Here is a 15,252-nt window from a genome sequence, read left to right as displayed (position 1 = left end):
TAGACTAGAAACTAAGCCAAAATAAACAAATTTAAGGCAAGCTTTAGCATGTTTGAGTTTGTCTGCCTTGTGGAAAATGTTATTCAGAGTGACAATTAAAAATATTGACCAATGAGAATAAAGGCTGGCGAACTCACCATGAATCTACCTTATCTGAATACATTACTATTATTAATTATTTTATTGTATAGAAAAATCATATTTTCAGTAGCCTTCTAATTCAATTTTGAAGAGCAACATCTTTGTTTTGGGCCCATACATGCTTATTCCACATATGAATTACAGGTATTCAGCTTTCACTTCATATCTGAAAGGAGAATATCTATACACAACTCAATAATTTGTGTTGCCTTCAGTGAGGAAAATGAGAAACTGCAGCATCCAGGTTGTCCTGGCTACAAACTATTCAACACTACCGCTCACTTCCATTGTGTCTTTGGAAAGGTAAACTATCCAGTACACAAGGTTGAATCCTGCAAATGCTACTGGGAAGAGGATTCGAGAATACTGGTCTATTTTACTGGAGCCCCCAACAGCTGGTAAGCGTGGTGGGGGAGTGACTGGTGTTGATTGTAAGATAGGCGTTCTACTAAGGACTTTGCTGGCCTCAGAAGATGGAATGATCGGCAAAGTCAGGGAGCTGATCCTCTTCTTCAGGTGGTATTTGGAGTCAGAATACTGAGGAAGAAAAATAAAGATTGTCAACATAACAAAAAAGCAGAAGTCCCTTGTTTAGACAGTCATGACTCTCACCACGCACACATAAATTAACTATGTGTGGTAAAGTATTAGCAAATTTGTAAGAGCATGTTATATTATCATCTTTCTAAGAGTTATGGCACTTACATACAAAGCTTTTACTGAATGTGTATGTGTGTGTGTGTGTGTGTTTCTGGTGCTAGAGTTTAAATGTCTCTATCACTAAGCAATACATCAGGCCCTCAAGCAAAAACTGAAGGTGGCTACAATTTTCTTTTTCAGTTTCGAGCTGTCTGGAAATTATACTCAAGATATCATATGTTCCAGGCAAGTATTCTTCCGCTGAGTCGTGTACTTCCATCCTCACTTCAAAAACAGTAGTGTGCTTCAATCTGACATCCTAAAATTGAATATGTCAACATTAAATGCCAAACATTAAGTATGCTTGAGCTATTGTATAGAGAATTATGTAATTAAGAAAAGTTGATACAGCTCACAAAATTATATTTAAGCCTCTATATAAAAAGAGACTGTTCTTTCTTTTCCTGGCCACCTGGAACCAAATAGACAGAAACAATATTAATTGCAACACTGTTTGGCCAACAGCTCAGGCATATCCCTAACTAGGTCTTCCATATTAAATTTTATACATTCCTATTATTTTATATTTTACCACAAGGCTTGTGGTTTGTTACCTCACATTTTGCTTCTTGTGTGGCTATATGACATCTACCTGACTCTGCCTTCTTTCTCCCTGCATTCAGTTTAGTTTTTCCACCTAGCTATTTTCTGTCCTGTTATTGGTCAAAGTAGCTTCTTTATTGACCAATGGTAATAAAACACATTAATCCCACATCACCTCTAAGCTATATAATTAAGTCTCTTCTCTCACTCTCTCTGTCTCTCTCTGTGTCTCTCTTTGTCTCTCGTGTGTGTGTATGTGTGTGTGCGCACGCGCGCATACACTCATACATACATGTATGCGTGTGTCTGGAAGGTGCATTCAGTTTAAAACATGTGGAGAATTACCACAAGAAAATCTTAGTTTGTTCACTGTTAATAGCCTTCTAAAAAGTTCTAGCCTAAATCTTCATATTCTCACACTTAGGACTCTGAACCAGATGAAGTTTAAGAAAAGAAGAATTAGCCAATGTCCCTCAAACCAGCTTAAAAACTTTAAATCAAGTAGGAGAATGTTTTTATCCTGAAATATATTAATATATATAATTAAGCCTAGTAGTTGGACACAGAAAGCCTTCACTGTCCCAATGAACTCTCCTTGACTGGTCTCTCTTCCTTTGAAATAATTCCAAATGATTCACACACTAACCTGAATGCTGTCCCAGGTTCTCTATTCCTGAGTTTCCATTCATACTAAAACCATAAGACACATGAGTTTTAAATGAGATATTAAGTGCATCAATAAACATTTGTGAAAGTTGAGATCAAAAAAGTGGGGGCATGCTGTTTATGATTGTACTTCTACTAAAGCTCCAATTTCATGCTGTGTCATAGCAACCCATTTTTATCTCTGCTCTAAACTATTGAGCCTAGTTCAGAGACTTTGGCTCTGTCTGATGTTAAATCCTTCCATGTTGTTGGAGTCCGGGCATGTTTCTGTTGTTTCCTGCCGTTTCCTGTCTACATATTATAACAATGTTTTACTGGCTCTTTACCTTCAAATACTTGCTTAACATTCCCCCTCAATCTTGTAAAATGGCCTTGTTTCTTCCCTGGCAACAAAAATCACCACTTAGCAGAATGGCATACTATGTTCCTCATGGTCAGACCCCTGTAGCTAAAGCCAGAAACCCTGCAGCCAAGGAATGAGACAGCCACCTCTCCTGTGTTGGCTTATCCACAAGACAACAGTGGCCAGCTGGTTTGATGACATTTGGGCTATAGGAACATCAACTTAAAGAATCTTTTTGACTTAATTTGATTTTTCTCTTTATTCTCATCTTCATTGTTTGACTCACCATGGAAGTTTCTGATTCTCTTAATAACAGCTGTCATTTTACAGAATCAAAGCCCACTATGATTTTTAGAAACCATGGAAATATCTGTTTCTTCATAAAAATAAAAAAGTGAATCTGATTTTATATAATTTCAGTGATTTCCATATGAAGAGTGCCTTATCTATTTGCCTGGTACTAAGGTTGGCATTTTTACAGAATTAGATAAGTCTTTTCTATTAATTTACAGAATTAAACAAGGAAAAGAGAATATAAAAATGTAAAGACCTACTTTCTGATTCTTGCCATAAAAGAGTGGCATTATCTATTAAAACTAAGTAATACTGAGAACTAAATCCCTGTGGTTATTAGACTGCGCTTTATACCAGAGCAACAATATTTTTATCTTCATATATCATGCACTAGATCTTACGGGATAAAATTGGCACTGTTTCCTTAGTGTTTTATACCATGTTTCTCAGTCTCCCACTTGATTAGCTAATTCTATTTTGCACATTAAAATGTTATTAAATTACCATGTACCTGAGAGCATAAAATGTCACCATTTCATTCTCAAAAAATATCCATAGATTCATAAAAGCCATTCTCTTTCCGTACATGTGAACACTAAAATCCTTTGCCCTAGTAAAATTCCTAAGATCATGATGGAGTGGAGAAGGGCAAATCCTCAGAGACTTTCTCTCCAGACTCATCTGAACATCATATACTACCTGACTGAAACTTGCCTTTCTTTCTATTTCAGGCAGAAGGAGGTCAGATCTGTCTCATTCATTGAGACTGAAAATATGACTGTAAAATATAATACACAATAAAATTCCTTTTCCTCCCATCATCTTTAATGACTTAGAGTAAAAAAGCTCTTTCTGAATATCTTATCATCTCCAAATTGTCAGACATTGTCCAGTGACCTTAGTTGAGAGATAACAAGTATGATTGAAAACTAGTAAAATAACATTAGCCTGGGACTAGGAGCCCATTCATCACTTCTGCACCAAGCTCTGTGGAACATCTGAGGAGATGAGACAGGAGCCTAAACCCCATGTTACAATCCCACATCTCCTACTTACTTGTGATATGGCTTAGCTGTACCATCAATATCGAAGGCTCCAACTCTAACTAAGCCTCAGTTTTCATCTTCAATGTAGGTATTATTACACCTCTCCTCATGCGTATTTTCCTCTTTTATATGAACTTGGACAAAATATATTCTGTGGTTGCTTACAAATATTTGCTTAGCAAATCTTAGCTCTATCTTTTCAATTATCTGCAGTATGTGTCTGCTGCTCATTCTTAGCATTTTCTTGAACTAAAGTTCTTTTTTGCTGGGAATTATGTTCCCCTGTTGCATAGAAAGCTCATGCATCACTGCCATCACCAATGATAACACCTTCATACACTTTTCTGGACTCTTTAGAGCTCCTGTAGTTTTTTGTTTTTGTTTTTTTCTAGAATTAACTACTTCTATTTAGTCTCCCCTTCTTTCATGCCATGACATCTTAATGAAACATGACACATTATGTTCAAGCAAGTGTGCCTTGCCAGCAAGGTGGTGGTGGCACACACCTTTAATCCCAGCACTTAGAAGGCAGTGGTAGGCGGATCTCTGGGAGTTCAAGGAGTCCAATCTATAGAGTGAGTTCCAGATTGATTAACCAGGACTGTTAGACGGAAACCCTGTCTTATACAACAAAACAGGAACAAGAAAGAGTGCCTATCCAGCACATGGAACATAGTACATTTTCAAAACTTAATGTTTAATCAACATATGAATAAAAATGTAAATATTTTTCAGGAATTGATGAGCACTATGAGGAAACTGACATGAATAATTTTACTTTATCATTGAAAATACCTTTAATGTCATATTAAACTTATTTTATACTTAAAAAGTAAAATGTAATAAAAAAAATTCACTTAGACCCTTTTCAGGTGCTAGAAATTTCACTTTTAGTAGTTTTTACTCTATGCATCCTGCCAGCATTACTCAGGGTTTCTCAGACTCTGAAATACGAACATTTTAGGTTGGGTAATATTTTCTGGATAAAGACTGTCTTCCATATTATTGGTCAATATCAAGACCTCTTTTTTATGAGGTACTAATAGCATAATCACCACAACTTGTTACAATATGTAGATACTGTCAAATGCCTACTAGGAGAATAGTTTTAGAATAGCTGTTTTAGAATCCTGCTTGTTCCCTGCCCAGCAGTGACTGGACAGGGGGTAACGAATGGGAGGTGGTGGAGGTAGGGGTGGTGTGGGGGTTCTTGTAGAAGCAAATGCAATATTCTAAAGAAAATGCAGGAGCTCTGTATTTAATATTGTACACTGGATAGGCAGTTAAAAATTGGCAGCCAGAAGATAGTAGGTGCCAATTTAGGAGAAAAAAAAACATTACATTTCTGAAATGAAAAGAAAGCAATTTTTGCAAACCCTTTAAGCTACAGGTTAGCATCAGACCCCACCTGCTCTATTGTAAGGGAGCTCAGGTTGATGGTAAAATAGGCTTTTGTCAGAGTCCAGATGAGAACTCAGCTTGGGGCTGTCAGGGTTTTGAGTGGAACACCTGTGGTTTTGAAATTTTCCTGGGCTCCCCTGCTGGTGAGTACCATCCTGCTCTGGGTATTTTTAGCCCACCTCTTTGTTTTAAGTATCATTATATTGCAAAGGTGCCTTAGTTAGAGCATTCAAGATCATACTCAGTTATTTGGTGTAGGGATAAGGAAGACATTAAGGAAATAATTTGTTTTAGCCTATTATTTTAAATAAGGTGGCCAAAATATGTAATCTCTTAGAATTATTTTTATTTTTGAATTTTTATTTTATTTCTATGAGTTTTCTGCCTGCACATATGTCTGGGAACCATGTGCATGCCATGCCTGGTAGCTGAGGAGGCCAGAAAACAACATTGATTCCCCTGGAACTGGAATAACAGGTAGTTATGAGCCACCATGTCAGTGCTGGGAACCGAGCCTGGATCCTCGGTAAGAGCAGCTAGTACTCTTAACCAATGAGCGATCTCTCAAAGCCCCAAATACATCTCTTAATAGAAATAATCTAATCAGGTTCCACTCCTCAATGCACAAAATAATTATTTATAGAACTGGTCAATGAATTCATCAAAATAATACAAATTCAAAAACAAACAAAACACTAAACAAACAGTATTTAAAAACTGTGCTCAAGAACATTATGTTAATATTATGGCAAAATTAGAACTGTACTGATAATTTTTTTAAAAAAGTTTGTGTTGGACCAAGTATTATTGATATCATAGAGGATTTCAGAAGGTCCTCTGAGAAATCTCTGTTGACATCCATCTGGTGCACCAGTGCTATTAAGGAATCTAGGCTTGTGTTTGAATGGTACGGACTGAAAAACTGGGTGGGGATTTGATAAACTGCTTGGCAAAATGTTAACAAATGACATTTCACCTAATCCACTGCTGTCTCTGCATAATTTATAGGATGGAACAATCATGGGGAAGGGAAACCTAGGGCTTTCTGCTTCTTAGATCTTGTAATCTTAATTTAACCCTTATTTCTATGCTGTAATTCAAAGAAATCTTAGGAAAATTTGGAACAGCAGAGGGAACTTTTGGCATTCCGTTCTTCACATCTCTGGGCATAGTTGGCTATAGCGTGTTCAGGGCATGGCATATAGCTTCACCTTGAAAGGAAAGGCAGAAAGAATAGTTTTATATTCCTCTCTGTGTCCAGGTTCCTAGCAATTATCTTAGGTCTTGTACCCATGCCAAGATCATCTTTCTCTTTTCATCTTTGAAATCACTCTTCTAAAAATGCACACTCCTCCAAATGAGTTAGACATTTTCACATAGATATTTTCAGGCGGCCCTGGATTTCTAGCTACAGCCTTTATCACAAATGCTCATGGACTCATGTCTCCCATTGGCTCTCTCTTCTTGCTGCACAAGAAGTTCCGTTCAAGGAAAGACCCTATGATGACACTCCATATAAAAAAACTTTACATATCCTCAAGGTAAGAAAATTTTACCAAAGTCCCTCATCAGGTGGGTGACAAACAATGCATAAAGAAGCAATTAATATACAGTTACTGTATGTCCTTGCTAATGACATTTTTGGTTAATTTTATATGCAGATTTTCCATGCAGATTCACAAGAACTGTCACATCTCTTGTAAGGAACACATGCCATATCGGGAAATGTGCTAATAGAGGGAACAAGTGGTGGGTATAGAGAGCGTTCATACTCAAGAGCATGACAAAGAGGGCCTAGACCTTTAAAGTAAGAAGGAAGCAAGCCAATTAATGTATTTCACCTTCACCATAGTAATCCGAAGTTACAATGCCCAGCTCCTTAAAATAAGGTGCTGGTTATAACTGAATAGGCATTTTTAAATGTCATGGTATTTGGGAAAAAATAAACTGACCTTGCAATCATAATATACCATTGTATAACATAAATAGCCAATGTGCAATTTGTGTTTGTTCTTCTCAAGTCTATAAAGCCACTTGCTGAGTTTCACCATGAACAAATGAAATATAAATGTTCTACATAATCATATGTATTTATTTTTGATACCTTTGGAGTGTATATTTTTGGTTTGGTTAGTTTTTTTTTTATTTTTACACTTTAGCCTTTCAGAAACAAAAAAAGAAATAAATCCTATTTGTTATTTTCAAATATTTTAAGTAGTGCAAGCTTCATGAAAATGGAACTTTTCATAAGGACAAATGGAAGTTGCTATAGAATTTTTTCTGAGGGTATTTGAATGCATTTTTTAATAGGACCAACTCATCATGCTACTGTTTTAGCGTTACAGAAGACAGTTTATATATGAATACCTGGGATCTGACATTCTACCATTTAATTGCTTATACCTTTAAAATAATAGCCTAAGTTATTGATAGCGCTAAGTCTTCTCCAAAGATTTGAAATTATGCGCCCTGCCTCTTTTAGTGTATATTGTAAAAATAAAAAGGATTTGGCATTTTCCCCCAATTTAATCCAGCATTAAATTGATGAGTATATTAAAAATAATTTTAATTGCTTTTTATTTATCCTATTTCTGATGAGTTTAACTTTCTTTCCTGCTCTATTTCTCAAACTTAGACTTTACTATCTTCTCTTGGAAAAAAAAAAACTTAGCAAGATGGAAGCTGGGGAAATGACTCAGGAAAATGACCAAGCTTTGTTCCACTTTATCTGCAAAGACTAGATGTAAGCTCCACACTGTGTATTAATTCAGCTTCTTCCTTTCCAATGACCCCCTTTTAAACAGTTTTGAATTCTGATAAATAATTCTTTAAAGATATATGCTAAATTCAAATATAAATTTTAGAGGATGTAGATTATATGTGTATGCATACAATAGAATTTATTTTTCCCAAGTAAAATATATTTTTAAACAATTAAAACTTAACTTGCCTGAAAAATGTTTTGCATGCATGTCAGACTAAGCCTAAAGCATATTTTTGTTATAAATACTTTCCTATTATATCTGCATTCATATATTTTCTTTCTACATATAATTGTACACAGGTCAAAAGAAGACTTTGGAGACGTCTGATGTTTGTATTAATAGAAAAATGCATGCTTGTCAATCAATTTGCTAATCTATTTTTTAAAAAAGGGTAAAAACTTATTCACAAATGAGAATAAATTTGGGAAGTATGTTTATGACCCTTTAAATAGGGATATATCGTTTATCTCTGATTCCAATAAACTTTAGAGACAAAGGCTTGCATATAGCACATTTAAAGAAAGTTTATGAACATTTCTCAGTAAATAATAAGCCTTTGAACATGAGCTCACTGACACGCATGTACTTGATACACTCATGAAAATGTGATCATGGAAATCAGATATATGGGTCATACATTCATTCAGAGAGCCTATATTCACTATTTACCTTCTCCCCTGACAAAATAACGTGGTCTATAGATTTACTCACAAAACCACTCATGCTGCAGGAGTTGTCTTATTTCCTTCAGACTCTGAGAGCCTCATTAGAACCTTTTTTTTTTTTTAAAAAAAAAAAAAAGCAAAACTTTATTTTCCCTAGTCACTATAAGGGAGCCTGTTCAAAGGAAACTTCTAAAGGCTAAGCAGAATTTTCTAGTCTCCTTTGAGAGCCTAGAGTCTGCCAGCACAAGTAAGGATGATGAAAGAATATCAAAACTTTAGAGCAAAGATCAACGGAGGCTTTTCTTCAGCTTCATCACCCTGGGAAGCGGGAAGCAACTCTGGTTATATAATTTATTTTCAACAAATCCTGTTTCGGACTGTTTGTATGCTGTCACTGATTGATCTCGCTTCCTCTATCTGCTGGCTAACAGTAGTAGAAGAGGGAACAATTACCACGACAATCTCAGCTTCCCGTGGTTCAGTGGCTTTTGATATAGCCACAGGGGGCGGAGCTGGAGTCTGCGCCTTTCTTTCAGCCTTCTGTGACTGGAGATTGGTGAAGTAGTTGACAGCTGCGAACTCAATGAGAGCAGAAAAGACAAAAGCAAAGCACACTGCTATGAACCAATCCATGGCGGTTGCATAGGACACTTTGGGCAGGGAGTGCCGGGCACTGATGCTTAAGGTGGTCATGGTTAAAACAGTGGTGATTCCTGCAACGAGAAAAAAAGAAGAGCGGTATTTAGCATCAGTAACCTTGTAACGAGATTCAAAATAAGGGCTGGTTAGTAAGAAGACTCCCTCATTGGCCACCCCCTAGCGATTTTTTTAAGAGGGGGAGGAGTGTTTGGCAGACATGGTTTCTCTTTTGCTTTGGAGCCTGTCCTGGAACTTGCACTGTAGACCAGGCTGGTCTAGAACTCACAGAGCTCTCCCTGCTTCTGCTTCCCGTGTGCTGGGTGCTGGTATTTAAAAAGCGTGGAATCTTCGAGTTAGCAACTTCATTTTATTCATCCCAGTGAAAGTGAGATATGAGTGGATTTACAGTATTAACCAATTTTCCCGGACGCATTAGGTTCTCTCTCTCTCTCTCTCTCTCTCTCTCTCTCTCTCTCTCTCTCTCTCTCTCTCTCTCTCTCTCTCTCTCTTTTTCTCTCTTTCTCTGTGTAACAGCTCTGTCTGTCTTGGAACTCAGTAAAACTGTAAAACCAGGCCTGAAACTCACAGAGATCCTCTACCTCCCAAGTACTAGGATTAAAACATGTGCCACCACCTTCTGGTCAGGCTTCTCCTTCACGCTGAGCACTGCTAACTCAGACACACTTTAGTTATAGAAAAGAGCCAGAATTGCTGAAGGGACAATATTTTGCTGCTTCGGCACACGACTTACAAAAAGACAAGAGTCACTTTATGTGACATATGTCTCTGTGACATATGTGACTCTGTTTCTTCCGTGTACTGAGAGAACACACAGTTGTCAATATTCACCACAAAAGTACAGGCGTTGAAGTGAAAATAGAACGCAAAGTGTGAGGCCTACCAAAGACGGTTCTTGCTGGGACCGACTCCTTATTAATCCAGAAGGACACCTGAGAGAGAATGACCGTCATAATGCACGGAGTGTATATCTGGATCATGAAGTAGCCCATCTTCCTTTGTAAGTGGAAGTAGACTGTCATGATTACGTATTCACCTGTTGGAAGACACGCTCATTAGTAGGGTTGTTGTCGACAGAGAAATGAATGCAGTGGATTTAAAACTCGCAAGTGTTTAAGTTAACATGGTCTGAAAGAAAACAAGTGAAGTCATGATTTAAAAATATATAAAAATACTACTTGATCAGATGCAAAGAGAAATATCGGTTTGTTGGTAAACCTTATGTCATTTATTCACACAAAGAAAAATCATTTCAAGACTACACAAATATTCCTTTTTACCCAGTTGCAAACAATTTTGAAGCTATTACTTCAAAATAATAAATTAAGTCTGTTACATCTAATATTAATGAGATAAAATACTTGATACTTTGAAAACATACACTGGAGTTGTATTACAGGATTTTTTAAAATATTCTTACCTGTGTTAGACTTAATTGTCTCACTAGAAACTGTTTGCCCAATCAAATCATACTGGAGGAGGCTGGAGGATTCCTCTGGGACTTCTACCGAGTAAAGCGGCCCTTTTTTCCATGTGTATATGATTTCACTTTTTGGGTAAGCGTCTGTATATTTTAAACAAATGACACAAAACACTAAATATAGCTGGTTAACTTTGCTTCATTAAAAACAACATTACCTGCATTAGCTATGGAGAAGGAAACTCATTTTGTTGCTTTTTTAAACATCTCATTAACGGAAACTTCTAATATTGACAGACAGCATACTCCTGAACTCACACTGAGAGTTTCCTAAAAATATATATATATNCAAATGAATACATATTTCTAGTGATCTATTTGACTTCCAGAAACTTTGTGTAACTTACAGCTTCCAAACTTGAGTGGGCAAGCGTGTCCATCCATAGGGAAGTTAACCAGCCTCATGGGACAATCAGCATTGATAGTAAGCCTGGAGACATTGAAATGTGTACATCTGGTTACTATGGAGGATGCATCCTCAAGGTAGCAGAAATAAATGGACAACTCACCTCATGGTGTACAGGATTGTTCCGTTCTGCATTAATCGGAAGAGCTTGTTAGGGGTGGTCATGTTGTGAGCAATTGACTTTTTCCCGTTCCTGAAAAAAGTGTCAGGCGTCCAGATCTTACTGACCATCAAGTTATTTAAGCTCAGAATCTCAGCAGGACCCCTAAACTTCAACCTCTCATCCGTCCAAGTCTGGCGGAAGAAAACATCCATTGTATACTCCTAAGAGAAAAAAAACAAATATTCACACAAAGTGGAGCATGTCTTGTGAAATAGTTTATTCATTATTTATATGTAATTCTAAATTTACTCAAGAAAGTATATACCAATAATTTCATAATGAAGCTGAATAATTTGGTAATCTATATTGATTTTTAGAATCAATGATATTGATTATACCCAGTAAAGGGTTTTCAATACTAAACAGATTTGGGTGAATCCTTATTTTTCTCAGACTCGCAAGGTCTGTAATATTATAAAACAGACATACTGGGCCAAACTCCTTCTCCATCCTTAATCTGCTCAACATTTTTCCTTCATATCTACCCAGTCAGCCAACTTTTCAACCTCGATCTTTTCTCTGTAATCCTCCTTAACTTGAAAGAAAAACACATGAAAATATCTATAGTTCAGATTTCTTGCTGGATGTCCTACCTTCCCTTAAGCTAGTTTAGCAATTCTTCCAGCATCTCATTCACCTTTACAGTCGGTTCAGAGGACAATACTTCCTTGCAGTACAATCCCAACAATACAAACCTTCATTGATTAGTAAATTAAGACTGCATACCATGGATTTCTGATGTTGTTCTCAGAGAATATACAAGCAGATTAAAGCAAGATTATTTTAAACAGAATATAGAATATTTAATGTAAATTCCACAATTTTGATTTTTAAACCATGGCTTTATGGGATAATGTTAATTTTGAAAAGAAAATTATGAGGCTATCACAGAAGTCAACAACAAATACCTTGCCACTATGTTGAAGCATTGCCAATAATTTCTTCCCACTTTATGATGCTTATTTCTATAGATAGTGACTAAATTTTAAAAACAAATTTCCACACAGAATATATCTATACAATCACAAACTATGCAACATAAGTATTCTAATACACAAAAGTACTCTAAGAAGAGACACAATGACAAAATGAAAGTAAAGTAAACCCAGACTAGAGTGATGCAGTTCCAAGTGTTTATAATAATTGGTTTTTGGAAACTAAGCAGAACTTGAAGGAAAAAAAATATTCTAAAATAACAAGTATCCAGTACTGACTCTCCTTTTTCAAGTCTTATGATTTTTATTTCTTGATAAGATCTCTTGCCCACTCTCTGCCCCTCATCTGTATCTTCCTTCTCTTCTCCCCTTTTCTCTTCCTCCCTCATTCTGTTTTCTATCCTCCCTTGTCCTGTCTATCTAGCTCCCCTTTCCTTTGCTTTTTATTCACTTTTTATTCCTTTGCTTCTTTATTCTTTTCATATCAGTTCTAAAGTAGGACAAGAAGTCACCAGCAACTTTTATACATAATTACAATTTTCCCAAGAAAAGATAATGGCATCCTTCTTTGAAGACATTTATGACAGTTTCTGTCTTGCTGCTTGTATTTTAGCTTTGTGAGAATAAATACCATTTGAAAACCAGGAAGGTATATGATACACTTTGTTCAAAAAACAACTCCGGGCTTTCCTTGCCACTTTCCATAAATACCCTCTTACGAATCCTACAGCCATCTGTACCTGGAACAGAGTCTCCAGAACTCCCACTGATGCATCCGCAATGGACAAGGTGGAAAGCATGAACCTATCCAAGTGACTCTTTCACTGTTTGGATAAAATGCACCGGTGATGGTGCATAACAAATGATATGTGTACCTCAGCGTTTTCCTTATCAGTCTACTCTTACATGGCAAGAAGTTTTAAAATAAAAAGAATAATTTTGCCTGGACCTCATAAAATGGAGAAACTCTTCTCTTTGTAGGACTAGTCATTATATAATAAGTGAATGGAAGAGAGACTATAATATTAAAACTAACTCATCTTCAAGAGTCCAAGCAGAGTCAATCATTTGCTCTAGTTTCTTTGCCTTTCCAATGGAAATACGCACCGTGTGTGCTGAGATGAATGACAATACCTGTTATCATTAGTCTTAAGTTGTAGTTCTCCTTCCTAAATATGAGTGCCCAATGTACTTACCATCTCCACATCGGACACAGGCCCAAAGCTGGTCACATAGATGTCTGTTTTGACTTCTGTGACAGCACCTACCAAAAGTCAAGCAGGTTGGGGCTATTAACATGTGTGCTGTTACTAGACTTTAGTTACTCCACACAACCTTTCACATATCTGAAAGTTAAAGGACAGCCTTCAGTTTTTAAACTTTGAAAACCTACAATTATTTTAAAGTCATTTTATTCACATTGGGAAAGTCTTAAGGGATGGAAGATGTCAAAATCAGTGTGCCCTATTAATAGTTAATACTGCTACTAATGATGATTAAAAAAAAAAAAAACATTGGTATTGATTGCTGTCAAAGGACAAATAACCAGAAAAGTAGCACACCTGGAAAAACTCTTTCTATTTTTCCATAACCCTGTGAGTCAATGAGGTCCATACACACAAATACCTCTGTTTAGGACAGTGAGGATTATAGCATTCAAATAACTTACATAAGGTCACTGACTGAGGAAGTAGTGAGAAAGGGATAGTAATCCACACATGAACTCTTCGTACCCTCCCTCTACCACTTCCTTCCTTCTGAATCCTCTGGATCTCAGAAGGGTTACAAAAGTGGAATGAAATAAAAGTTCAAGTATTTCATCTAACTGCAATGCAGTGTCTTACCTCCAAATCCTGGTCGCAGACGGTTGTCATAGCCTTCCAGCAAGTTGTCAAGAATACGACTGACATTTTCCGAGTAGAAATTGCCTTCATCTTCAAGTTGAGCTTTTGCGTTTTCTAGCCTGACAGTGGAGAGTCAAAAGTTCTCACACTTGGCCTCAGAGAAAATACATTGTTTCATGGGTGCTGGTTTACCCCATCCTCAATACCAGACACACCACCCCTATTTACATTCACTGTGCAATTTAAAATTCACCCAGTCCATATACCCTTTCCTCTAAGATAAAAATGGAGGAAAATCAGAAAAATTCTTACCATAGAATAATGGACAGCCAGGGAAGAAACACCACCATCCTATGGCTCACTGAGATGCCAGGTAACTGTCTTCCTGCTTCCTCCTCCCCTCAGCCAGCTTTCCTGTGACAATCAACTTGAGAAATCTTCCAGACCCTTCATATCCCTCATCCCGGTCTATGTCCAGTCAGCAATCCAGTAGATTAAGGGGTTGCCAGGAAATTGTTGGTAATTCCTTTTATTCTTTTTGTCTTATTTTTGCCTTTTCAGATGGAGTAGGGTCGTTTGTAGTCCTAGATTAAGTCCTGCAGATATCCAGCCTCCTCTGACTGGTTCAGCTGAGAAATGGAGAGTCGGAACAATGACAATAATTAACTAAGGCATTAGGGGAGATTAAAAGGAAGAAATTCATTGCTAGTTTTGGCATGGAATTAGCATAGCCTGTGAGGAAATCTGGAAAGCAGTGGCATCTTGCTGATTGAGATTATGTTCCAATGGGCTCAGCATTTATTATTTCTATGGTTCACAGAAGGATTCCTACAAAGCTCTGAAAGAAAATTCAAATATTATGGCATTTCCTGGATTCTCTTTTTGATTTTCATTGACTCTGCAGACTATAGACTTCCCTGTACTAAAACATTGTCCCATGGGTAACCAATTAATAGTGAGAGAACTGCTTTTGCTATTTTAATAGTTAAAAACAAAAAAAACAATAAAAACAAACAGCGACAACAAAACCTATCCAAAATCTACAAATTGTAATAAATTAAGCATTCACAGCTATTTCACTGATGGATCTGATCTTTAGAGGATGATGCAAAGCCAAGTCACCTTTAAAATGTTCAAGTTCTGGAACTGTATGGATTCAAATTAATATATAAGTGAGTGTGTATGTGTAATGATGATCATGCTT

General features: G+C 36.7%; 1 protein-coding gene across 2 annotated transcripts; it reads right to left on the bottom strand.

The window, feature by feature from the left end:
• Positions 1–379: 379 nt before the first annotated feature.
• Gabra6 (gamma-aminobutyric acid type A receptor subunit alpha6) lies at positions 380–14,398 on the bottom strand. Of its 2 annotated transcripts, none has more exons than XM_050138625.1 (9): positions 14,361–14,398; positions 14,049–14,167; positions 13,401–13,468; positions 11,210–11,430; positions 11,048–11,130; positions 10,641–10,784; positions 10,104–10,256; positions 9,017–9,276; positions 380–678 (listed from the first exon to the last, which is right to left on the bottom strand). In XM_050138625.1, the coding sequence occupies exons 1-9, from the start codon at positions 14,396–14,398 to the stop codon at positions 403–405; spliced, it is 1,362 nt and encodes a 453-aa protein (XP_049994582.1). In that variant the 3' UTR covers positions 380–402. The 2 variants fall into 2 exon arrangements, with proteins under 2 accessions (XP_049994582.1, XP_049994583.1); XM_050138626.1 differs by having other exon boundaries at positions 11,210–11,400.
• Positions 14,399–15,252: the final 854 nt, after the last annotated feature.

This window comes from Alexandromys fortis, unplaced genomic scaffold (genome assembly GCF_014885135.2).
Source record: "Alexandromys fortis isolate MF-2015 unplaced genomic scaffold, M_Fortis_MF-2015_v1.1 scaffold_11, whole genome shotgun sequence".
Lineage (NCBI taxonomy): Eukaryota > Metazoa > Chordata > Mammalia > Rodentia > Cricetidae > Alexandromys > Alexandromys fortis.
The sequence above is the reverse complement of the archived record's forward strand: the minus strand, read 5'-3'. Positions and strand labels throughout refer to the sequence as shown.